General features: G+C 45.6%; 8 protein-coding genes across 11 annotated transcripts; 2 read left to right on the top strand and 6 right to left on the bottom strand.

Moving 5' to 3' along the window:
• Nucleotides 1-86: 86 nt before the first annotated feature.
• On the bottom strand, nt 87-5019 carry SREBP (Sterol regulatory element binding protein). 2 transcript variants are annotated; one of them, XM_017234116.3, is made up of 7 exons: nt 4795-5019; nt 2699-4149; nt 1834-2636; nt 1381-1775; nt 1200-1326; nt 790-957; nt 87-735 (listed from the first exon to the last, which is right to left on the bottom strand). In XM_017234116.3, exons 2-7 carry the CDS (start codon nt 4137-4139, stop codon nt 370-372), a joined length of 3300 nt encoding a protein of 1099 aa, XP_017089605.2. In that variant the 5' UTR covers nt 4140-4149; nt 4795-5019; the 3' UTR covers nt 87-369. The 2 variants fall into 2 exon arrangements, with proteins under 2 accessions (XP_017089605.2, XP_017089606.2); XM_017234117.3 differs by having other exon boundaries at nt 2699-4146.
• Nucleotides 5020-6056: 1037 nt separating this feature from the next.
• Lsp2 (Larval serum protein 2) lies at nt 6057-8367 on the bottom strand. Its single transcript, XM_017233959.3, has one exon. The coding sequence runs from the start codon at nt 8337-8339 to the stop codon at nt 6237-6239; it is 2103 nt and encodes a 700-aa protein (XP_017089448.1). The 5' UTR covers nt 8340-8367; the 3' UTR covers nt 6057-6236.
• Nucleotides 8368-9587: 1220 nt separating this feature from the next.
• Ir68b (Ionotropic receptor 68b) lies at nt 9588-11489 on the bottom strand. The gene has a single exon (XM_017233956.2). It carries the CDS (start codon nt 11487-11489, stop codon nt 9588-9590), a length of 1902 nt encoding a protein of 633 aa, XP_017089445.2.
• Nucleotides 11490-12024: 535 nt separating this feature from the next.
• Nucleotides 12025-15517, top strand: yps (ypsilon schachtel). 2 transcript variants are annotated; one of them, XM_017234078.3, is made up of 4 exons: nt 12025-12510; nt 13170-13787; nt 13990-14081; nt 14640-15517. In XM_017234078.3, the coding sequence occupies exons 1-4, from the start codon at nt 12339-12341 to the stop codon at nt 14685-14687; spliced, it is 930 nt and encodes a 309-aa protein (XP_017089567.1). In that variant the 5' UTR covers nt 12025-12338; the 3' UTR covers nt 14688-15517. The 2 variants fall into 2 exon arrangements, with proteins under 2 accessions (XP_017089567.1, XP_017089566.1); XM_017234077.3 differs by having other exon boundaries at nt 12028-12510; nt 13170-13898.
• LOC108120419 (uncharacterized) lies at nt 15516-16561 on the bottom strand. The gene is made up of 2 exons (XM_017234082.3): nt 16063-16561; nt 15516-16008 (listed from the first exon to the last, which is right to left on the bottom strand). Exons 1-2 carry the CDS (start codon nt 16504-16506, stop codon nt 15610-15612), a joined length of 843 nt encoding a protein of 280 aa, XP_017089571.2. The 5' UTR covers nt 16507-16561; the 3' UTR covers nt 15516-15609.
• An 80-nt stretch (nt 16562-16641) lies between these two features.
• On the bottom strand, nt 16642-17909 carry ssp (sunspot). Of its 2 annotated transcripts, XM_043214181.2 has the most exons (3): nt 17322-17909; nt 16727-17256; nt 16642-16672 (listed from the first exon to the last, which is right to left on the bottom strand). In XM_043214181.2, exons 1-2 carry the CDS (start codon nt 17837-17839, stop codon nt 16770-16772), a joined length of 1005 nt encoding a protein of 334 aa, XP_043070116.1. In that variant the 5' UTR covers nt 17840-17909; the 3' UTR covers nt 16642-16672; nt 16727-16769. The 2 variants fall into 2 exon arrangements, with proteins under 2 accessions (XP_043070116.1, XP_017089570.2); XM_017234081.3 differs by having other exon boundaries at nt 16642-17256.
• Nucleotides 17910-17944: 35 nt separating this feature from the next.
• Nucleotides 17945-19256, top strand: LOC108120417 (eukaryotic translation initiation factor 2 subunit 1). Its single transcript, XM_017234080.3, has 2 exons — nt 17945-18052; nt 18181-19256. The coding sequence occupies exon 2, from the start codon at nt 18225-18227 to the stop codon at nt 19254-19256; it is 1032 nt and encodes a 343-aa protein (XP_017089569.2). The 5' UTR covers nt 17945-18052; nt 18181-18224.
• A 4-nt stretch (nt 19257-19260) lies between these two features.
• vers (versatile) lies at nt 19261-21229 on the bottom strand. Its single transcript, XM_017234076.3, has 4 exons — nt 20891-21229; nt 20379-20836; nt 20192-20319; nt 19261-19948 (listed from the first exon to the last, which is right to left on the bottom strand). The coding sequence occupies exons 1-4, from the start codon at nt 21104-21106 to the stop codon at nt 19476-19478; spliced, it is 1275 nt and encodes a 424-aa protein (XP_017089565.2). The 5' UTR covers nt 21107-21229; the 3' UTR covers nt 19261-19475.
• Between the last annotated feature and the right edge of the window lie 172 nt (nt 21230-21401).

Here is a 21401-nt window from a genome sequence, read left to right as displayed (position 1 = left end):
CCACTGTTTATTTCGGATGTACTGGCCATTTTTTTTATAAAAAGCTTGCATTTAAATCACAAATAAGCCCATGCATAAGAATCAAATTCAAGGTCAAACTGTTAAAATATTTATTGATATAAATATGTTCAACCATTACGGTAAATATTAAACAAATACGATTTCCATATTAAATTACTTGGGAATTACAATCTAAGCATAACGGGCATAAACGAGGTGAAATGTAAATAAAAAGCCTAAAGGCAGCTTTTTCCTGGGGGAGGGAGGAAAATGGGAAATGGGCTGGAAATCAAGGCTCATATTTTGCCTTCTATCCCGACTCCTTGTCAAATTACACACATAAGACACTTATAATAATCAAATCCGTGATTAAGCTTTGACGCTACCAATACCACTGCCCAGGGATTTCATTAGCTGGTAGCACTCCTTCAACTTCCGTTTGTCGCCCACCTTCTCCAGAGTTTTGGCCGCCTCGGCCAGCATGCCAGCACGCTCACCCGGAGAGCTGAGCAGGGCGGGAGGTAGGTACTTGCAGGCTACATACATTGCAGCAGCCCGTTCTCGTTCGCCGCCTTCGAAGTTTTGTTGACGCCGGTCCTTGCTTCCACAGAAGATGGACGAGTGGGCGTATCGCGAGCGTAGGCTTCTGTCCAATAACTGTTGGGTGGGACAGGGCGAGGCCCCGGCCATTAGCCGGCAAACAGCTTCGTACAAGTATATCCTTGACTGCGCATTCTGAAAAAGCAAGGCATTAGCTATTAGCTATGCATTTATAAAAGTCGTCCTTACTGGTATATTTTCAACAATGCTGCGCAACGAATTTAAATCGGTCTGGAATTTCTCTAGCTCGTCACCAGGGACTTGGTAAAAGCCATCGTCATCCATATTCATGTGTTCAAGTTCCCACATGGCCGTACGTGTCTCGAGTAGCCAATCGCAGGTGAGCAATTGAAACAGCTGCGTATAGAAAATCGTAGTCGATTAGTTACTGATTAGTATTGAGAGTTCCGGCACCGTATGCCAGTGACAGGTGGCGTTGTTTGTGAAATGCACAGAGCTTGCACTGCAGTTGTATTGCCTGGAGCAAGCGGGACAGACAATGCGACTACAATGCACCTGCGTGACATCTCCGAAGGCAGGTAAAAGTGTCTGCTGGTATTCGGTCACCTCACTATCAAAAAATCTTCAAACTTTCTTACCAACTTTATGGTTTTGGCATTCTGAATCCGATTAACAGTCAAACACTCCTGCAACTGGGCACTAGATTCGTCGCAGAGGCTGTTGATCGATTGCTTCAATCTTTTGTCCAGATTATTACCATTGTTCCTGCAAAATAAATCGATTATAGCGTACAATTAAGTTTTTCAACCATTAACTCACATCAGCAGTATCATTTTGGCTCGAAGAACCGCGTGAAGTGCCTTGGGAAGGTGATCTGATTCGTTGTTCTGCTGGAACTTGACTGGTACTTGTTTGATGCCATCATACAGCTTTTCTGCCAGTGTGTCCTCGCCCAACAGCCAGTGAACTGCAATCTCCAGGACGTTAGCCCACCACACCACATTCGTGTCGAGTTCGTCCTCGTCAGCCCAGAGAGTGTCTCGGAGCAGTGATGTGTATTTCAGCACATTGCTCACTATAGTACCACTGTGCTGTTGCTGCTGCTGCAATTGCTCCGCTTCTCCACCTACAGAGGAAGCAGGTACACCACCTGACTTGTGCCCGGCTCCAACTAAGCACTGAATGGCTTTAAAAAGCAAATGTTCCCGGTATTGCTAAAGGAATATCAAATAAGTAAGGGGTTTTATATTGAAACCAGAGCTCAGATCTCACCTTTAGAACGTGAGCTGTTGGGTCGCACGGGTTGCGTAGCCTCGTGAAAAAGTCGTCCTGTTCGCTGGATTCACTCAGATCGTAATTGAAGATGTGGGTGCTGCAATAGCGATAGCCGTAAAGAGTAAAGGCCCAACGCAGTTCCTGTGTCTGCTCGGTGGCTCGCGTACGTCCGCATTCCTGTCGTGCCCGGCTCATGTAATAGCGGGCAAAAAGCTGTTGCAGCCACTTGGGTGCACTTCGTTTCATCCGCAGGGCCGTCATCACGTGAATGCATATGGTTTCTCGTGGCGTTAGTAGATTTTGAGCCACTTCAGCCATGTTGCTGGCGTATAGAGCCATCATTACACCATTTCCGCTTCCATTTCCATTGCCCGTCAGTTGCAGTTGGTTGAGGCGATTGAAGAGCAGAGCCAGCTCACGGGCTGAGGCCAGAGCTTGCTTTCTGTTTGCCGCGTTGCTAAAGAGTCCACCTGTCCGACGGGACAGCACACGACCCAACCAAAGGCGATGAAAAGCAAAGCGTATGAACTGCCAAGTGGTCTGAAGGTAGCATTCCAAGCGAGTGGCCGGCAAACTCAGTCCAAACATGTGAAGACAATTCAGATAGCCGGCATAAGCCTGAGCCGCCTGACCCTGGGAAAAGTGAGCTTCGGCGCGTTGCTTATGCTGCCAGTAGATGTCCGACTGGGTGTCCAGCTGTGGATCACCGTAGACCAGTAGTTTTACCAAGCAGCCTATTATTAGAGTCAAGTTCATTAGCCATATGAAGGAGCTGTGTTGCCAAGCAGGAAAACCATCGCCTAGAAATAAATGGAAATTCTTTAGTTGAAACACCAATTCTAGGAAAGAATTTCAATCTTACCGCCATCCACATCGTAAGAGAGAATGCTTCGTCGCTGACCACTTAGCTCTCCGCCTAAGTCATCGTCGCCAAATCTACCGAATTGACGGCCTTGAAGGAAAGTCTTGAAAGGGTTGATCGCCATAATGGCAAACATGAACATGCAAAGTCCGAGCCGCGATTGGGTGGCCATGCCGCGCATCGAGCTTGGCACAACAACCAGTTCGTCCTTACTGCTGCTACCACTACTGCAGCTGGCCGTAGAGCCACTGTATGGCGATGGCGGCAATGAGATGTCCGAGTGCAGCGGTGACAGGGATGGATCGGAAACATCGCTACGCGGAGGCGTTAGTCCGGCGTCCGTAGAAGAGGTCAGGGAGCTTTCTCGGCGCTTCTTCGAGCCACGGCCAGGGCGAGTGCCTAATTGAAGGAGGTCCTTTACCTTGGACCCATCCCGAGCCATTAGTTCACGCTGGAGACGTTGCAATTCCGCCTTCAGCTCGTGCGTCTGGCGTTGCAAATCCCTGATCTTGTCGATGGACTTCCGCAATACTGCAGACTTGTTCAACTTGGCTTGTTCTCCAACCACTAGATTTTTAAGTTCAGTGATCTTATCATTGATCGAGGTGCGGTATCGGCGCTCGATAGCGTTGTGAGCCGAGCGCTTCACCTCCTTTACCTTCGGCTGGGCTCGACTGATGGCCACTTTGCCATTGGTTATTTCACCCGCGGCGGCGGCCGGTGTTGGGGCCAGCTGTGCCACTCGTCCCTTGCTGCTTCTAGGTTGTGGAGCAATTGAAGGAGAGGTCTTGGGACTAGCCACCATCGGGGTTGTTGGAGATTTCAGCAGTGCAGGCATGGCGGCTACAGGGGTTAGAGGGGGTTGGGCACACATAATGTAGGGTGGTGTTGGTGCTACATGCGGCAGAGCCGTCTGCCCCGCCATGGTTTGCATAGTTTGGACATTTCCGTTATGAGGAGATGAGTCACCTGGCGGCGTGGGTGGGGAAACGGTTTGATAAACAAATCCATTGCCGAGAGAGGGGGAGTAGAGCGGGGCACTCGGAGGCATCCTTTGGGCGTCCATGTGGTGGATGGTAGCCGTGGGTTGCATGACCACATGCTGCGGTGGTGGCGGCTGAGGCTGTTGTTGGGGTAGTTTGTAGTTTGATCCCATCAAGGGATCCGGGTTGTAGAGTGGCAATGAAGCCTGTTGCAACATCTCCTCCTTGACGTGAACTGGAGAATAATGCTCGCTTTTTACATGAGGCCGCTCTACGGGCTTTAGCATTGGGTCCTCCGTCTGCAGTAGGAGGGGCATCTCGTCCAAAATGCTGTCCAACATGTCCAAATGCAGGACCTCATTGATCATATCGAAGGCGTCTTCATCCTTGAATAACTCCATGTCCATGGATTCTTCCATGGGACCGGTTGACATGATGTCGATGGAATTCGTGTCCATGTTTTCGCTGCTGATGAAAACAACAACAGTATTGTGTAATTTAGTACGAAACACACACGTAAGCGGTTTGTTTATTAAACTTTCAGGCGGCGCAATTACTAACATAAACAACAGTGGGCGTGGAATGAGTTTTTCGCGCTAAATATTTTTCACCCTTAAAATCACAGCAAATTACACACCCAGAACATTTGTTCAAAAAAATTACCTTAGCAACAGGATAGCTTATTTTTTTATAAGAAATATATATTTAAATAATCGTATTTTGTTGGTACACTTCTAATAATTATAAAGCTGTGTAAGGGGATTCTATTAGGAAATATTTCGTTAGAACTAAAGTAAAAAATTATAGACACGAAAGTTGTGGTACAAAGTTTGAAATCTATATTGTAAATTAGTTTTTCATAATAATCCTTTTTTTCACTCGAGGAGTCATTATGACCACTGTGCACACATACACGTGCGAGTAAGAAAGCAAACGAAAGCGATTCAACCAATCACAGGGCTTGACCGGATCATACGATGTTTTGGCGACGCCACCTCAGCCTTTGGAACATTTCCATGGGTTAGAACGTTATTTGCATGGTTTTCCATGGCCAATTTCCACTCTAGCTTACTAAAACTTTACCAAATATAGATATTATCACACCCTTATCACCTTTTTATCTGTTTAATCAGTTCAATTCACTTTAAGCTTATCCATTATTATTGTTAAATTTGGGCTAGCTGTTTTAGCTTTTCTAAGCAATAGCTTGGTTTAATATTTGTTGCTTTCCATTGTTGTGTTGTTCTTCATATCAATCAATGTTATTCGAGAAACTTATAAACAATGTTCGAGCCGACGACAGAAATATGGACTTTAAGCTAATCAGCTGGGTATAGAGTTGCCGGATCACTAATCGACATGGTTACCGGACCTTCTTGGTGTAAACAATATATCGGCTTCATATCGATGAAAAAATTCGTAAATTTCCACCAGCCCGCTGTATACGATTTTAAACATACGATTTTAAATTTTCAAAAAAATCTTTGAAAAATAGTGGTCAATTCAAAAAATTTTACAGATAAAAAATTGTGTAGAAAAAAAACTTAAGTTCTCTGGATTTGGTGCACAATTATGGAAAATAGATCTACAAATCGTTCAAGGTAATTCCATTCAGGAATCGGATGAATAATGCCAAGGATATAGCCTTCGCAGTGAGCCATATTGTGGCCCCAAGCTGTTTTCTGACCAAAATTTAGATTTGACCAAAAATCTAAAAAATTGAATGTTCTTAGATTTTGATGCAGATTTATGGAGGATCGATCTACGAATCGTTTAAGGTACTCCTCTTAAGAATCGGATGAATATTGCCAAATATATAGACTTCGCAGTGAGCCATATTGTGGCCCCAAGCTGTTTTGTGCATTTTTGAAGGGGACCCTCCAGAAAATTTTACCAAAAATCTAAAAAATTGAATGTTCTTAGATTTTGATGCAGATTTTTGGAGAATCGATCTACGAATCGTTTAAGGTACTCCTCTTAAGAATCGGATGAATATTGCCAAAGATATAGACTTCGCAGTGAGCCATATTATGGCCCCAAGCAGTTTTGTGGATTTTTGAAGGGGACCCTCCAGAAAATTTGACCAAAAATATAAAAAATTTAATGTTATTGGATTTTGATGCAGATTTATGGAGAATCGATCTACGAATCGTGTAACGTACTCCAATCAAGAATCGGATGAATATTGCCAAAGATATAGACTTCGCAGTGAGCCATATTGTGGCCCTCCATATTGTGGCTGATGCAGATTTGTGGAGAATCGATCTACGAATCGTTGAAGGCATTCTGCTCAAAAATCGGAAAGGTAATTATTGCCAAAAATATAGTTTGTTTTTTTGAAATTAAAAACTAAGAAAGAATCGTATGACTTGAAGTATGGTGGTATTCGGATTCGTTTATTAGTTAAAGGCACAAGGAAGACTCACAAATTAAATGGTAAACTAAATTAAATTATGGCAGCTATGGGGGAACTGGGTGTAGACAAAAAGAAAACATTAATGGATCCGATTCCGTTCGTTCGTTTGTTGGAGGAGTTTTCGTAAAGGGGTCTGGACTTAGACCACATTGGTGTGCTCGTCGCGGTGGAAGATCTTCACGTCCACGAACTTGAAGTTGTGCACGTCGAAGTAGTAGTCGTGCTTCACCGGTCGGTTGAAGGGGAAGCCGAATGGCAGGTTGTCCACGTAGCGGGAGCCGTGGCCGATGCCGCAGCTGACCACTGGATCGTAGCCGGTGAATTGAGCCACAGCTGGCTGATGGTAGGGGTAGACCATGTAGAAGAACTGGAAGGCCTGGCCGCCCTTCTTGCCGCGGGGAAGCATCATGCGGTTGGGGACTCCACAGTGGGCCTCGGACTGGTCCAGCTTGAATTTGTAGTCGCTGTTGGTGGCGTCCATCAGTTTCTGGTAGAGCTCCAGGTAGGTGGTGCGATCGTTCACCCAGAAGCTGAAATCGCCGCTGGCACGCTTGATGTGGTTAACTCCGGCCTCCAGGTGCACCTTGAAGTGCTCCAGCTCGAAGAAGTTCTGGTAGTTGTGCTCCAGCGGAATGGGGTGTCCGTGCTCATCGAACTTGGGTCCAATGAAGACCTTCACAACGGCATCCTGAGCCTTGTCGGAGGTCACGTCCATGGTGAACTCGAATGGCTTGTGGTTAAGGCGGTGCTGGCGGGCCTTGATCACGTAGCTGCTGCCCTTGTAGTGGGAATTGCGTCCAAACTTGTAGAGGGGATCGGTGGAGCTCTCCACCACTGGCTCAACGTTGACAGCATTGCTGATGTCAGAGTCGAAGTACTCGAAGTAGGTGGTCAGGCTTTCGGGCATGTGGACGGCGTCGATTTGGACGCCCTCGAAGGCGTAGTCAGTCTTCTTGTACTCGGGGAAGGTCTCCATCAGATGCCAGTAGTGGTCGACCAGCTTTTTGTAGATCTCGTAGAAGATGGGGTCGCGCAGGGAGGTTTCGTAGTGCATCAACAGGCCGGGGAAGCTCTCATCGTGGTTGCCGTAGTGGTGTCCCTCGTTGACGATGAACCGGTAGAGCTTGTCCAAGCTGCCGTAGAAGTGTTTGTCGACACTGTCGGCGTTACCCTGGATGATGTTGCCCAACTGGTTGACCACCTCCATGTCGAACTTCTCGTTCTTGTGGATCCACTCCATGACGCGCTGGGTGTACATCTCGACGAACTCAATGTACTCGAAGTTGTGGCCGTGGTAGAAGCTGTGGTGGTTGTCGCGGGGCCACTGGGGCACTCCGTTGTAGCTGCGCAGGTTACTGGCGTAACCAGACTCAGCTGGGAGGTACATGTTGAAGGCGGGAACCTCACCGAGATCGTGGGACAGACGCTCCATGTACCAACGGGCCAACAGCTGCCAGTGGACGTACAGGTACAGCTCACCACGACGATCCTTGTTCAGGACATGCTCCTCGCCGCCCTTGGTCCAGAAGGGGTAGTCCAGGTTGAAGTAGTAGTAGAAGGAATTGAAGCCGATATCCTCCAGATAGTAGGCCAGATCGTGGTCGTAGTTCAAGGAGCCGTGGGCATTCGAGTAGTTGGCCCGGATCACCACATTGTAGATGTTGTCCATCTGCTTGACGTGGTGGAAGCCGTGCATCTTGTAGTGCTCGGCCCATTCGAGGGCCTGGCTGTCGTAGAAGCTCCATGGGTGGATCTCGTAGTGAGCGGGCAGGACAACTCCCTCCATGTCGTCGCGGAAGATGGTGGCGATGGTGAAGGCGTAGATGAACATCTGCTTGTTGACGTGCTGACGAGCCCAGTAGACCACATGCTGGAAGGTCTCCCAGTTCTTGGCAAAGTAGAAGAGACGCACCAGACCCACAACATACTCCTCGTGGCGTTCATACATCACCGACCACACCTGGTCGTCGCCGAAGGGATGGTGCTGCCACAGCTCAAAGAAGTGCTCCAGCATCTCCGGATGGTTGAAGTCACTCACATGCTCCCATGGCTTGTACTCCGCATAGCTACCGCCATAAGCCATCACAAAAACATCGTCCTGGTAGACGTGCTGGCCCATATCGAAGACGAACTTCTGTTTGGCCAGGAAGTCCTTGTCAGCCACCTTGGACTCGAGGTGCTTGGCATGGCTGCCGAGGAGCAGAGCCACCGTAACAACTGCGATCGCCGTGAACGACTTCATCTCGCCGAATCATACTGCTGCACCGTTGCCGGCCCGTATTTATACCGGATCGAGGTGTTAGGGCGCAGTTCGCCGATTGCAGATTGCAGATTGCGGGCTGCAGTCCGGGCAACGTCCCATCATCCGTAGCCTTGACACTCCGCCGGATCTGCTCAACCTCTGGTCACTGACTCAGCTGAACGATGATGGGCCGACTGCAGCAGCCGGAGCTGCAGGTGATAAGGCCCCCATTTGGTAAAATGGTGCACATGGGAAAATATTTTCCAAGACAAAGAATTTAATTCGTAATGGAAGTTTTAATAAAATAATGGTTTTTTCCATTAGTTTTCAAAACAAGTGATTAAGAATTAAAATCTTTGATTAAGAAAAAGGAGGCTGCCTTCTTTTAGTTAGAATTTCTGCCTGTAAAATGAAAGCTTTGTACATTTGGTAACTTAATCTTCATTAAATTTTCTTTAATTTTTCCATTTTCCAGTGTATAACCCCTATCTATCAATTCTATAGACTCAACTCATTATGTAAGCGTATACTGAAAAACCAGCACCTTGCAATTCAGCAGTTTCCAGGCAGAGTATGATAAGGTTTCCTCAGCCGGTAAGTGGCAGGCCCCTTTCTTCACTCCAAGTATAGTGTTTGGATTTACATTGTCAATCGAATCGATTCACCTGGCGATTGATTGGCATGGGTCATTGGGTTCACAGCCTGATAAGCTTGCAGTCCTCTTTGTTTTGATCTTGGATGGGTCGCCAAGGGAACAGGCGCATCATTATCAACCTGTGCTAAAAATATTTTGAATTGCAAAACATTAAACCATAATGCTGCGACAACATGTCGAGACAACAAAGAGCAATGATCCATCGAAAGACATAGTCCAACCTAAATTATGATGATTAATTTTCAGCTTCCAAATAAATAATTTTGGATTGGCCCATTAAATATCTAGGATTTGTAATTTTAAATCTTAAAACTTTGCAACTTTGGTAGAGAGAGAGTAATAGAGTATTCAAATATTATTTTCATTTTATTTATTGTATAAACTGCAATGATTTCATCAATACTGTCAGGTGTTGTTTTCTGCGATAATTACCTGACTTACATATATTTATAAATTAAGAGATTAAGTGGCTTTGAAGAAATAATCAGAACATATACACATCATTATAAAGTATTTAGTTGCTAAGCTAATTTCTAATAAATTGATTATTAAAAGTATATATTTAAAAATGCATCAATTTAATAGGGCATATTTTAATGGACATGTTCGTGCCGTTTCCTCCAAAAGTAATGACCTTGCTCCAGGACAAATCCCAGGCAGCTTAAACCAATGCCCACTGACCAGAGATAGAAGGCTCCTTGGAGGATGTCAAGGGTGAGGACAACCCGTTTCTTGCGCCTTATAGTTGCATCGGTGGCTGACGCGTCGGTGTCCGTCTGGTCGCCCAAGTCTTCATAGAACTCCTCGCCATTGGGGGAAGTGCCTTCCCGGTTTAACATGTCCATTTGGCGCCAGTGCTCGAAGAATCCGTGTTCGTGGAATCCGGTGAAAAGAGTTTGAAGCCGATGTAAAAAGGGCGAACCCCGCGGTAGGATGTAGGTGCAGAGCATGGATCGAAGGTACTCCTTGACGATGTGGTAGCTGGGACGTTCCGTCTCGGAGTTGTAGTTACGGGCCAGGAAGTCACGGGCGTGGAAGTCGCGCATGATAAAGGCTGCACGTCTATCTCGCCGGACCACTAACAATTGGTAGTAGGAGGTGGTCAGTCCCAAGGGCAATTGGCGGCTCCGGTTAGAGAGCAGGCCGTAATGGTAATCCGAGAGCGAGGCTCTAACTGCATCGTACATAGTGGTCACCGCATAGACGTGTACATCCATTTGGGAGAGGCCGTCCAGCTGGTCAAGTTGGGGCTCATAGTAGGGACGTACAAAGCCACTCTCCAGCTTGGCAAAGTAGATGGTGGTCAGGACGTAGCTGAAGAGGATCCAGCCCATGAGAAAGGTCCGCATCGAACTGAACGAGGACGCCCGCAAGACTGGCTCACCCACATGAGTTCGGCCAAACATCTCTATGATCTCGTACCACTTGGCCTGGAAGTGGGTGATTCCTCCATGCCGAGGAACTCGCTTCTGGAAATGCTGCATAAGCCAAAAGATGACGACCACTGCCAGGAGCGTGACCAGTAGTAGGTGCCAGACCGAACGCCTAAAGACCCGCACGAAAATTAGATACTCTGGCTGAATTCCGGACGCCGGGACAACCAAGTACAAGACACGACGGGTGTGCGGATACAATACTTCGACATGTGGCCAGATGCAGTCCAGAACGAAGCGGGAGTTAGGTCCAAAGTGAGTGCGTCCTGCCACCAGGTCTCGTACCACGCCTGTGAAATTTCCATCCGACAGGCAGCGTCCGTAAGATTCGTTATCCGCCGGCTGGACATATGTAACAGAGGCGTTTAGCATACGGACAGCTACCCGTGCAGCCACTCCATCCGTGGCTTTGTAGCCCTTACTCTCCACCGGATCCCGTGGTATCGCCATTAGAGGATCAGGAAACATGGAGAAGCGGAGTTGATAGCCCCTTAGGTTACTCATTTTTTCACGGAAGTTCTCGCCACTTTGCACCACTTTTAGACCCCCATCAAAAAAAGGATCGAAATCAAAGATCCCACTATTCCGGTGGGTGATGCACAGAGCGTAGGGGATCTGTTTGGCCCAGCAGCCACGAAATAGTTCAAGAAGCTGATCCTGGCTGGCATCGGACCATAGAAAGATGTACTTGTGCATGTGTTTCCGCGGTTGATGGGGATTCAACATACTTAGGATGCGTCGTACCAGGGAATCACCCTTCTCGGCTATCGGTATATGGAAGATGCTCACGCTATCTGTTTGACGCAGTGGCTCCAGCTCGAAGGCCTCAATGTTTCGCGATACTACTGGAAGGCGACTTCCCACACAACGCTGTACTTCCAGCTCCATAGCCGAGTGCTCTGGATCTAAGGATTCCGCACAGCTAGCACAGCGATAGACATAAGTGACCTGGAGATTTTGATTTACGGCCATTCGACAGGCAATCCTGGCCAGGAGCAAGTCCACTTCAGCAGAAATGGCACCTAAGATAAGGAAGAGTACAAAAACAACCGACGGCTTCATCCTGGAAGAGGAAACTGACCAGGTGAATCGGCTTAAGGTGGTCATAGCACCCGGGGTCGTTCTCCCAAGAGACCCCATAACCAAAATTAAAGTTGCGTGAGAAGTTCATTAACTTAGTCAGGGCAATAATTCAGGGCGAAAGTAAAACAAACATTGGCAAAATAAACTCTAAATATAAAGCTTACTTTTAGTTTATTGGGAAGGTAGAGCAAATCAGAAATACAGAACATAAAACGCAGCTGTTTTAAAATAATTCAAACTAAAAGGATAAATTTTTTCTACATTTTAAACTTTTGCTTATGTATTTGAATTAAAATAAAATAGTCACAATTTCCTTTTCCAATAAAGGGCAATCGGAGAAAACGTAAATAAGATTATATCTTCCCATAAGACTATTTAAGTTTTTTTCCATTTGAATTTTTGTAACAGCCATTTGAAAAAGTCTCCAGCCTTAGTGATGGTAGATTGGGCCACTTGATGAAGTTATCGATGTGCGGCATCTATCGATAGGCGACGCTGAGCAGCCCTGGTCCTGGCTGTCATGTTTTACTTCCGGAGCTTGCGAACAAAATAGAATCGCTAAGGCAAAGAAAACCCTGCGAGTGGCGAGTGTTTTAAGATCACACTCAAAAACAACATCGAAAGTGGTAGTGGTAGTTGAAGAGTGCCACCAACTGCGACCCCAACAACGCCCGACCGCATAACACCAGCAGCAGCAGTTAAGCAGCAGCCGCGGACCGACCACGAGAAGCAGTGAAAATAGAACAGTTGCGGCACTCGCACCACCAGCAACAACAACAACAACCGCCGCCAACAGCAACCCAGGAGTCGCTCGCTACCCGCTTCGCGATGGCCGACACCGAGAACAAGCCGCTGGCTGCCGAGACGCAGCAGCAATCCCTTCCCGCTGAACAGCAGCAGCAGCCGCCGCAGGATCAGGATCAGGAGCCGCAGGACGATCAGGGCCAGCAGCTGCAGGGACAGCAGGGCAAGCCCGCTCCGCCGCCAAAGGAAATCATCGGTGAGCAGTTAATCCCAATCCCCTCGACAAATCTTACTCCATTTCATTCATACGCGAACACATGGCTGCAGCTTGTGCTACCAAAATAGCAATGAAAGCAATGAAAGGAACGAAAAAAAAAAACGAACGAAACGTAGCTGGCGTGCGTGTGTGTGTTTAGGTCTTAAAATATACGCGCGTCGGCCATTTTGTGAGGCATTGCGCATACATATAAATACATATACTGTCGCGTTCGCCGGCTAACGAAATGAAAATTCTGCCTTTGCCGGTCTGTCCACCCACCCCCTTGGTGTTATTTTTTTTTTGTCCCCCCCCACTCATCCTCACCCCTCCCCACGCCTCGGCACACGCACCGTACAGACGCAGAGCAACCCAATTTTTTGGTCCGCCGCCGACTGCGCGCGCAGCGTAGGTGTAAGCGGGATAGCGGCAGCCAGTGTGGTTGTGTGTGTTCATTGTTTTGGTAAATTTATTTGTACACACCTCTACTCACGATGTTCCCGGTAACATGTGCTTGGCTTTAAGCCGATTTCGAAGGTGCGAGACCTATAGCCCCTCTTCTCCATTTACATGCTAAGAACTAAGTTTAAGCTTAATTGTTATGTACTTAAAGATTTAAAACATAATTTATTTATTCTTTAAAATAAATTCCTTTGCAGCCACCAAAGTTACCGGCACCGTCAAGTGGTTCAATGTCAAGAGCGGCTATGGCTTCATCAACCGGAACGACACCAAAGAGGATGTCTTCGTGCACCAGAGCGCTATTGCGCGCAACAACCCGAAAAAGGCTGTTCGCTCGGTGGGCGATGGAGAGGTTGTGGAGTTTGATGTGGTCATCGGTGAGAAGGGCAACGAGGCTGCCAACGTGACTGGTCCATCTGGCGAACCTGTCCGGGGTAGCCAGTTTGCGGCAGACAAGCGCCGCAACTTCCGCCCCTGGATGAAGAAGAACCGTCGAAAGGATGGCCAGGGCGAAGAGGGCGAGGAACTGGCGTCGCCGGGACAGCAGCAGCAGCAGCCGCCGTCCGTAGACGGACAGCCGCCGCAGCAGCTGCAGTCCGGACCACGTCAGCCCCGCCAAAACTTCCGTCGTGGCCCACCCGGCGGACCACCAGGCGGTCCTCGCGGAGGTCCCCGTGTACCCGGCGGACCACCTGGCGGTCCCCGTCGCTACAACAACTATTATCCGCGCCAGCCTCGTCGCGGTCTGGGCGGCGGTGATGGCAGCAGCGCTGATCCCGGTGTTCACATTCAGAACGTTGATGGTCTGCAGCGAGGTGAGGGACAGGGTCCACGCCGTGGTGGCGGCCCGCCTGGGGGACCCCAGAGGCGCTTCTTCCGACGCAACTATAACAACGGACCACCGCCACCACGCCACGGCGATGACAGTTAGTAGTCTACTTATTTCTTTGGGAAGCTTGGGCTTCTCTTTTCCGAGCCAGATATTAAACCATTTTATTTTTTTTGTTACATTTAAAGGTCAGGGACAGGCTCGGCCTCAACAAATTCGTCCGCGTCGCCAGAATCGGAAACCAAATGGCCCTGGTGGTTTGGAACAGCAGCCACAGCAGGTAATGAATTAATCACACCAGAAACTACAAAAGAAACTACATCTTCGCCAAAGCAAAACTACGATAACATCTGATTAGTTTAACAAGAAAAAAAAAAAACATGCACTATTCAGAGCGAAAGCATTATCTGCATCAATAATAACAACGTCTACGATAGGAGCATCTTGGTGGCGGCCAATAAAAACAAAAACTAACCCAAAATGCGTTCAACAGATGCATTCACGATTAACCACTAACAACAACAACAACCACTCGCACCTCCACAACAAAAACCCTTAAAAATACAACAGCTGAAATGCCGAATGAACAATACTGCAAAGGAGAAGAATATTATAATCTTAACACCTAACTTAAGAGGCTTTGGGACTAACATTCTTTTATTTTAGCTACTTGTAACTAATTGGCTAACTCAGTGACACACACACATTTAATGTAAAACCAAACAACAACAAAAAATGCATTCAAATCATTTTCTACCTTTATCATATGATTTCTTTTTATGTTTATTTACTATTTGGTTTGTTAATTATATCCCAATCCCACACACACAATTCCCAGAACGGAGCTCAAGAGGTGCAAAATACGACTACTGAGAGCACTGCTTAATGGGGGTCGCTTATTCTCCATCTGCATCGAAACCAAGATCAGCAAGAAGAAGTGGAGTAACGATAGCAAAACCATCAGCAACAGATGCAACATCAGAAACCCGTGCGAATTGAATCAACATCAGAAAATGCAACATTTTGCTAGCTGGGCCTCTGCGTTTTTTTTGTTTATTTGCTATTTGTTTTGTTTCGTAGGGCAAACTACAGCAAAACGAAAAGTAAAACTAATACATCAATACATACACGAAGATTTCTTTAAAATTCAAAACCAACTTCAACCATGCCCGGCCATCAATAATTTTATGAATGTCGATTTGTATTATATGAACCACAACATCAACAACAATAAATTCAAATTCGCCCAGCATATTTGGATTGTTAGTAACAATCTCCCCCTCTCTACCCTTTAAACAACTTAACTAACCTAATGATTATTTAAAATTTTATTTATTTTTGAAATCCCCTCTCAAACGTTGTTATGTTGTGCGTTAAGCGAACCTTTATTCTAAGTTTCTCGTATTAAAGATCAACATAAAACCTTAAAATTTAAAATGAATTTTTTGTTCACTTTAATACACTTTCGTAATCCTGAATATCAAAGAATCATACGACCAGCAAAAGGCCCAACTAAATGTAACCAAAAAGTAAAGCAGAAACACTGGCATGTTGAGAATACAATATCTAATTCACAGCAAATAAACTAAACAAACAAAAAAAAAAGTGTAAAAGCAAGCAAAAAAAAATATACAACAAACGCATGATGGCAAAAAAGAAAAGTAAAAAAAAAAAACTTTAAAAACGTATTGGAAAAAATAAAAAAATTGAAAAATATTTTGGTATTCAAAACTTTACTGGGGATTACAAATGGTGTACAAATTATATCTAGTTATATTAACTTTAAACCTACAACCACCTAAAACTCATCAGAAGTTTGTGGATAGGGAAGTGACTGTTGAAATGCTAAGCTTTTGCAAGCGTCCCAGCACAAGGAGTTCATCTATGGATCGTTTGGCGTAGAACTTTTGCTCGTCGTTTAAACGCAGGAAGGCGTGAGTCCAGGCTTTGGCGTACGACTCGGCTTCGGCAATGGCACTGGTGTCGAAGTCATGGTTGCTTCTGGATGGGGGAGTCTCTGGCTTGAAGTCTGTAGCTGGGTGTTGCATCTGATTGTGATCCAATTCAATGGTTCGCTGCTCTTCAGACCCAGTCTCATTGATGTGATCCTCATCCAGCTCCTGTTTATCAGAACAGGAGTCCTCTGAGAATAGCTTCAGCAGGGGACGAGACTTGGAGGATGTTTCTTGATTTATTTCTAGTTGCAACTGGAAAGAGATAACTTTATTTAAAAATTTTATAAATTTTAGTAGTCTGCTTACATCTTCCTCAGCAATGTTATCTTCCTCCAGGCCTGTCTCTTCTGCATCCTCGATCAGGTCCTCGCACTCCGATATGGTGTCTGATTGGATCTGACAGAAGTCCTCACGCTGAACGCCCAATTCCCGTCTCCGGGAACTAAATTTCCGTTGACCAGTAGACAACGCATTGCCGTTCTGTTTCAGATACCGGACGTGGCATTTGTGGATTCTCAGGTTGGAGGTTGTGCCTCCAGTGGACTGCATAACCCGCTTACAGCCAAGACAGAAGTAGCGCCACTTGAGCTTGGATCCATCCGCGCGAGCAATCTCTCGGTAAACATTCCAAACGGAGCTGCGTTTGTTTTTCTTAACCAGTCGATATTCGCCGGTGTTGATCTTCAGCAAGATGTCCAGCTGGGCCTCGGTACACTTTTCCTCCTCCCCGGAGACGTTTATAAAAAACATTTCGTTCAATTTTAGAAAACAACAAATTTAAATAAGTGTGGCCAATTATTAAAAAACTCGATGGTCATTTCGCCCAATTAGTCAAAATTGGATGTGGCCACACTAATCACAAAATTTAAAATTTAAACAACAAAATTGGTAAAATTTGGTTTTTATTGCATTAAACCTATGATTAGAAAATATCGAGTCAACACGCGTTATTTAAAATCTAACAACTTACTCTTAATTATAAATGGCACTGTAAAAATGTAGAACGATTGCCGTTACTTTGGTATAAATGCTTTGCTTAGTTCGTTACGAAATAAAGAAATCTCTTTCACGAGGGTCTTTAAAACCTCAAGCTTCTCCTTTTCTATTACCAGTTTTTCACCTTCCAGGACAAGCCTTTTCTCTTCAATTTCCAAAAGTCTAGCTTCTCTATGAAAGTGAGCTCTTTTTGTAGGATTTTCTGTAGACGTTTGACTGTCGAGCTCTTCTTCGTAATTTTCCAACGATGCTTCTATGTCCTTTATAATGTTGTCCTTAAGCCTTGCCAGCTCGTCCTCTTGATCTCCTGCATTATTAACAACTTCTTCGACCTGTTCCGATTTAATTTCAAGAGGAGTTTCATAGTTAAGGTTCCGATTCAAGAAAGTTTTATTATCGAAATGTTTAGCCTTGTTTTCCACTCCTGAGAGAAGTTTCCGTACACGTTTGTAAATGATCCACTTTGACGGTTTACCCGTCAGTTTCTCTTTATTTTCTTCTTCCCTAAAAATGTATAATATTTTAATAAAATTGAAAATTAAAGTCCTTTTGAGATGTGTGGTATTTACCGATATTTTTCGATAGTATCATCAATTTTGTCTTTAATATCCATAGAAGTCACCCCCAAATGGCTCATATGATCCGCCATATTTTTAAGAATATCTAAGGATCGGCCTCCCTTCAGTAATTCCTTAATATTTTCGGACCACAGCTGTAACAATAGGCTGGTTGACTTTGTTGACCATCTAAACTGACCAGAAGTCCTTCTTTTAAAGCGGATCGGCATTTTGAGATTTTCCTCCTTCTCGGGACTGATCGTTTCAGTGTGGTCTTTGGACTCCTTCCGCATACGCGCAATGTATTTGACATGACACATGTGGGTACGAAAATTGGAAGAGCTGTATCCCCGCATGACGCGCTTGCATCCGGTACAAAAATAGCAGTTCTTCAGCATTGTTCCATCGTCGCGAACAATTGCTTGAAACACCTTCCAAACGGTGCTGCGTTGCTGCCTGTCCAATAGTTTATATTCTCCTTGGAAAACTTTAAGAGCCACTTCGCGGCTTGACTCCTTGAGGTTCTTCATCTTGGCGTTAATATTGAATCACTTATACTCCAGCCGCTGGAGGTGCAAAATTCCCTGCGAGAATCGGTACTACTAGAATTTTCACCAAGAACCCTCTGGTCACCCTAATTTTGTATCAGCTGTTGGTTATTCCGCTTAAATGTTGTCCTATTGGAATACCCTGTACTTAATTAGTGGCTGGGAATATTTATTTTAAATTGTTAAATAACAAAGGTTTTTATTTTTAAATATATGTTAGAAAAAAATTAATATTATTACAAAAATTTATTTTTACAACACTGCCCGGCGGCACCGCTCTTCTTCTTACGCTTCTTAACAGAAATTGTACACGTTTCTTCCAGGATCACCGAGTGCTTTTTGAATTACTGTGTGTAAATATTCCACCATGGCACTAACGTCGCGCTTTTACTTCGAGCGATATCCCGAGATCGAGGATGTCGTTATGGTAAACGTACTTTCCATTGCGGAAATGGGCGCTTACGTCCATCTGCTGGAGTACAACAACATCGAGGGCATGATCCTGCTCTCTGAGCTGTCACGACGTCGCATCCGTTCCATAAACAAGCTGATCCGAGTAGGCAAAACCGAACCCGTCGTCGTCATCCGTGTGGACAAGGAGAAGGGCTACATTGATCTGTCCAAGCGTCGTGTCTCCCCCGAGGATGTGGAAAAGTGTACCGAGCGGTTCGCCAAGGCGAAAGCCATCAATTCTTTGCTCCGGCATGTGGCCGAAATCCTCGGCTACGATGGAAACGAAAAGCTGGAAGAGCTATACCAGAAAACTGCCTGGTACTTTGAAAAGAAGTACAACAGCAAAACGGTGGCTTACGACATCTTCAAGCAGTCCGTGACGGATCCCTCGGTCTTCGATGAATGCAATCTGGACGCCGAAACCAAGGAGGTGCTGCTGAGCAACATCAAGCGCAAGCTGGTCTCGCCAACGGTCAAAATCCGGGCTGACATCGAGTGCTCCTGCTATGGTTATGAGGGCATTGACGCCGTCAAGGCATCCCTCACCAAGGGCCTGGAGTTGAGCACCGAGGAGCTACCCATCCGGATCAATCTGATAGCACCGCCACTCTATGTTATGACCACGTCCACGACCAAGAAGACAGACGGCTTGAAAGCCCTCGAGGTGGCCATCGAACACATACGGGCCGAGATCGTGAGGTACGAGGGCGAATTCAAGGTGATAATGGCACCTAAGCTGGTCACCGCCATCGACGAGGCCGATCTGGCCAGGCGGCTGGAGCGGGCCGAGGCCGAGAACGCCCAGGTGGCCGGCGACGACGACGAGGAGGATGGCGTCGATCAGGAGGGCATGCAATTCGATCCCGAAAAGGAGTTCAATCACAAGAGTTCGTTGTCGACGGCCGCGAACAATGACGATGACGAAGACGACGAGGACGAGGACTAGTATAGTGGTGGCACCGGAACGGAGTAGCAGACGAGCAACAGAAGCGTTTTTTTTTTGCATAAGCAAGCTAGACGATCATGGGAATAATATATATTTTTTGCTGTGGAAATATCTCCTAAAATTGCTGTTTCTTTATAAATTATACCATAATAAATATTATAAGTCAAGAATAAAAATTTCAATTTAATATAAAAACAAGCTATTTTAATTAAAAAAAGTTTACGTTCTTTTTTGTCTGAATAAAACTATTAAATCTTTGTGAAATGAAGTTAGTTCTTTAAGTGCGTCCTTCATAACTTGCAGCTTTTCTCGTTCTATTGACAATTTCTCCTCTTCTATTTGTAACAGTCGGTCCGAGCGATATTTCATTGCTTGGGATCGCGAAACGTGCTTTTCTGACTGATCCTCTGGAAGATCTTCTTCATACTGATCCTCTAGATCGACCGTCATGTCCTGTTCCTGCTCGTGCTCCTCATCCTGCTCTGGTTCCTCTTCCTCCTCCTCGTCTTCATCAGCGGGTTCTTCGAATTCGGGGGAGGCAACTGGTGAATTTTTTATACTTCTTTCTAAGCTGCTTTCATGCGCATCTTTGAAATTGTGGGCCTCATTAACGGAGTGATCTACATCTACTTCTTCTTTTATAGAATCTAAATCATCATCTGATTCTAGTTCTGGGGATAAATTGGTTGGCACTGCAAGCGAAATTGTAGAAAATGTATTCATCCGTTTAATACAGAGGTCGGCACGGCCCTATCTCGGGGGCATAGGAAATTTCTCTGCCCGAGCTCTGCCACACACACACAGTATAAATGTGTGAAACGTCATGCTCAAAGCCTACTTTCTGTTATACGTTACTAACACTAATGCGGTAAAATCATATCAATGTATTGGGGTGCCGACCACTGGTTTAATATCACCTCATTATGCTCAATTACCTTTGTTTTCGAACATGATTTCCTCAAATACGTCTACGGATTTAGTACCAATTAGAAGAGACTGTATTCTATGGAAATATTCCCAAGTTGATGGCTGCCCAGTTTCCCTCACTTTCTCTGCTTCCAGCCTAAAAATAAAAACGTAGATATTTAATAAACATATAGTCTCATATCTCTTAAGACTTACCGATATTTTCGGGACATATTGTCCATCTTAGTTTTAATTTCAAAGTGGCTTGGTCCAAACTCGCTCATCTGCTTCTCCATTTCTCTGTAGACAACGCAGTTCTTCGTCGGACCACGGAGATCCTTTATATAGTGCGCCCACAGCTGGAGGAACATTTGAATGGCCTCCTTCTTCCAAACGTGCCTTTCTGTCTTTGTATAAAGCTGTTGTCCTAATTTATCCGTCCGACATCGCGCGTAGGTAGTAGCTTGGTGGACAAACTGGCGTTTGACTGGCAATGGATCTCCGTTGATCTGCCGGATGACCGCGTCCTTTGGCTGTTCTGGGTAGGGTTCTAGGAGGATGGGAATCTTACGAGGGCGACCCACTTTCGGCCGTTGAGGCTCCTCTCTTAGCATCGCGTGCAACGACCGCTTCCTTGATGGCTCCGACTGCTGAGAATTTGACGTTCCCTGACTCTGTAATAAAGAAATGGTTTAAATGCCCAGGGGTTTCTTCAGGCTATTTCTTACCTCTGGATCACTGTCATCTCCAAGAAAAACATTCTCATAGTACTTCTCGTAGTCGTTTTTTGGCGGAGCGGTTCGCTGCCGCACGCTTCCTTCCTTGATTGATGCACCGGCGCCAGAAACACGGCTGTGTGCGGCCGATGAGCGCGTTGGAACTTTGCTGCCAATGTGCGACGCCGCCTGTGAGCCGGCAGAGCCTGCCATTGATCTGGATCGCATTTTTCTTGTTTTATAATTATCCTTATTGTAGATTCTGGTCAGAGCGGGATGTTCTTTGGAGGCAACTTTTTTGTTTATGGTTTGACAGTATGAGTACAAACAGAGTGGCGCCACCACTGGTGGAAAGTGGAAACGCAAACCACCGGAGTGCTTGAATTTGGTCACATTAAAAATTTCAAATATTAATATTTTTTTCTATTAAGAGCCTTCTAAATGATCTTTAAATTTGAAATTTATGTTTTGTAATTTTCTAGTGTTACAATACATTAACCCAATCTTCGGTGTTTTTAAAGGT

The sequence above is a fragment of the Drosophila bipectinata genome, chromosome 3L (assembly GCF_030179905.1).
Source record: "Drosophila bipectinata strain 14024-0381.07 chromosome 3L, DbipHiC1v2, whole genome shotgun sequence".
In the NCBI taxonomy this organism is placed as follows: domain Eukaryota; kingdom Metazoa; phylum Arthropoda; class Insecta; order Diptera; family Drosophilidae; genus Drosophila; species Drosophila bipectinata.
This window is presented reverse-complemented; position numbering and strand designations above follow the sequence as displayed.

Excerpts from the sequence above, each read along its gene's own strand:
- SREBP (XM_017234116.3), bottom strand. The coding sequence starts at position 4,139 with ATGGACACGAATTCCATCGACATCATGTCAACCGGTCCCATGGAAGAA. Across the intron at positions 1,327-1,380 it reads GCCAAAATGATACTGCTGAT|GAACAATGGTAATAATCTGG; the intron begins GTGAGTTAATGG and ends TTTATTTTGCAG. Across the intron at positions 736-789 it reads GCATTGTTGAAAATATACCA|AATGCGCAGTCAAGGATATA; the intron begins GTAAGGACGACT and ends TTGCTTTTTCAG.
- Lsp2 (XM_017233959.3), bottom strand. The coding sequence starts at position 8,339 with ATGAAGTCGTTCACGGCGATCGCAGTTGTTACGGTGGCTCTGCTCCTC.
- Ir68b (XM_017233956.2), bottom strand. The coding sequence starts at position 11,489 with ATGAAGCCGTCGGTTGTTTTTGTACTCTTCCTTATCTTAGGTGCCATT.
- yps (XM_017234077.3), top strand. The coding sequence starts at position 12,339 with ATGGCCGACACCGAGAACAAGCCGCTGGCTGCCGAGACGCAGCAGCAA. Across the intron at positions 13,899-13,989 it reads ACCACGCCACGGCGATGACA|GTCAGGGACAGGCTCGGCCT; the intron begins GTTAGTAGTCTA and ends TTACATTTAAAG. Across the intron at positions 14,082-14,639 it reads TGGAACAGCAGCCACAGCAG|AACGGAGCTCAAGAGGTGCA; the intron begins GTAATGAATTAA and ends CACAATTCCCAG.
- LOC108120419 (XM_017234082.3), bottom strand. The coding sequence starts at position 16,506 with ATGTTTTTTATAAACGTCTCCGGGGAGGAGGAAAAGTGTACCGAGGCC. Across the intron at positions 16,009-16,062 it reads ATAACATTGCTGAGGAAGAT|TTGCAACTAGAAATAAATCA; the intron begins GTAAGCAGACTA and ends ATCTCTTTCCAG.
- ssp (XM_017234081.3), bottom strand. The coding sequence starts at position 17,839 with ATGAAGAACCTCAAGGAGTCAAGCCGCGAAGTGGCTCTTAAAGTTTTC. Across the intron at positions 17,257-17,321 it reads GATACTATCGAAAAATATCG|GGAAGAAGAAAATAAAGAGA; the intron begins GTAAATACCACA and ends ATACATTTTTAG.
- LOC108120417 (XM_017234080.3), top strand. The coding sequence starts at position 18,225 with ATGGCACTAACGTCGCGCTTTTACTTCGAGCGATATCCCGAGATCGAG.
- vers (XM_017234076.3), bottom strand. The coding sequence starts at position 21,106 with ATGCGATCCAGATCAATGGCAGGCTCTGCCGGCTCACAGGCGGCGTCG. Across the intron at positions 20,837-20,890 it reads GAGATGACAGTGATCCAGAG|AGTCAGGGAACGTCAAATTC; the intron begins GTAAGAAATAGC and ends TCTTTATTACAG. Across the intron at positions 20,320-20,378 it reads AATATGTCCCGAAAATATCG|GCTGGAAGCAGAGAAAGTGA; the intron begins GTAAGTCTTAAG and ends TTTTATTTTTAG.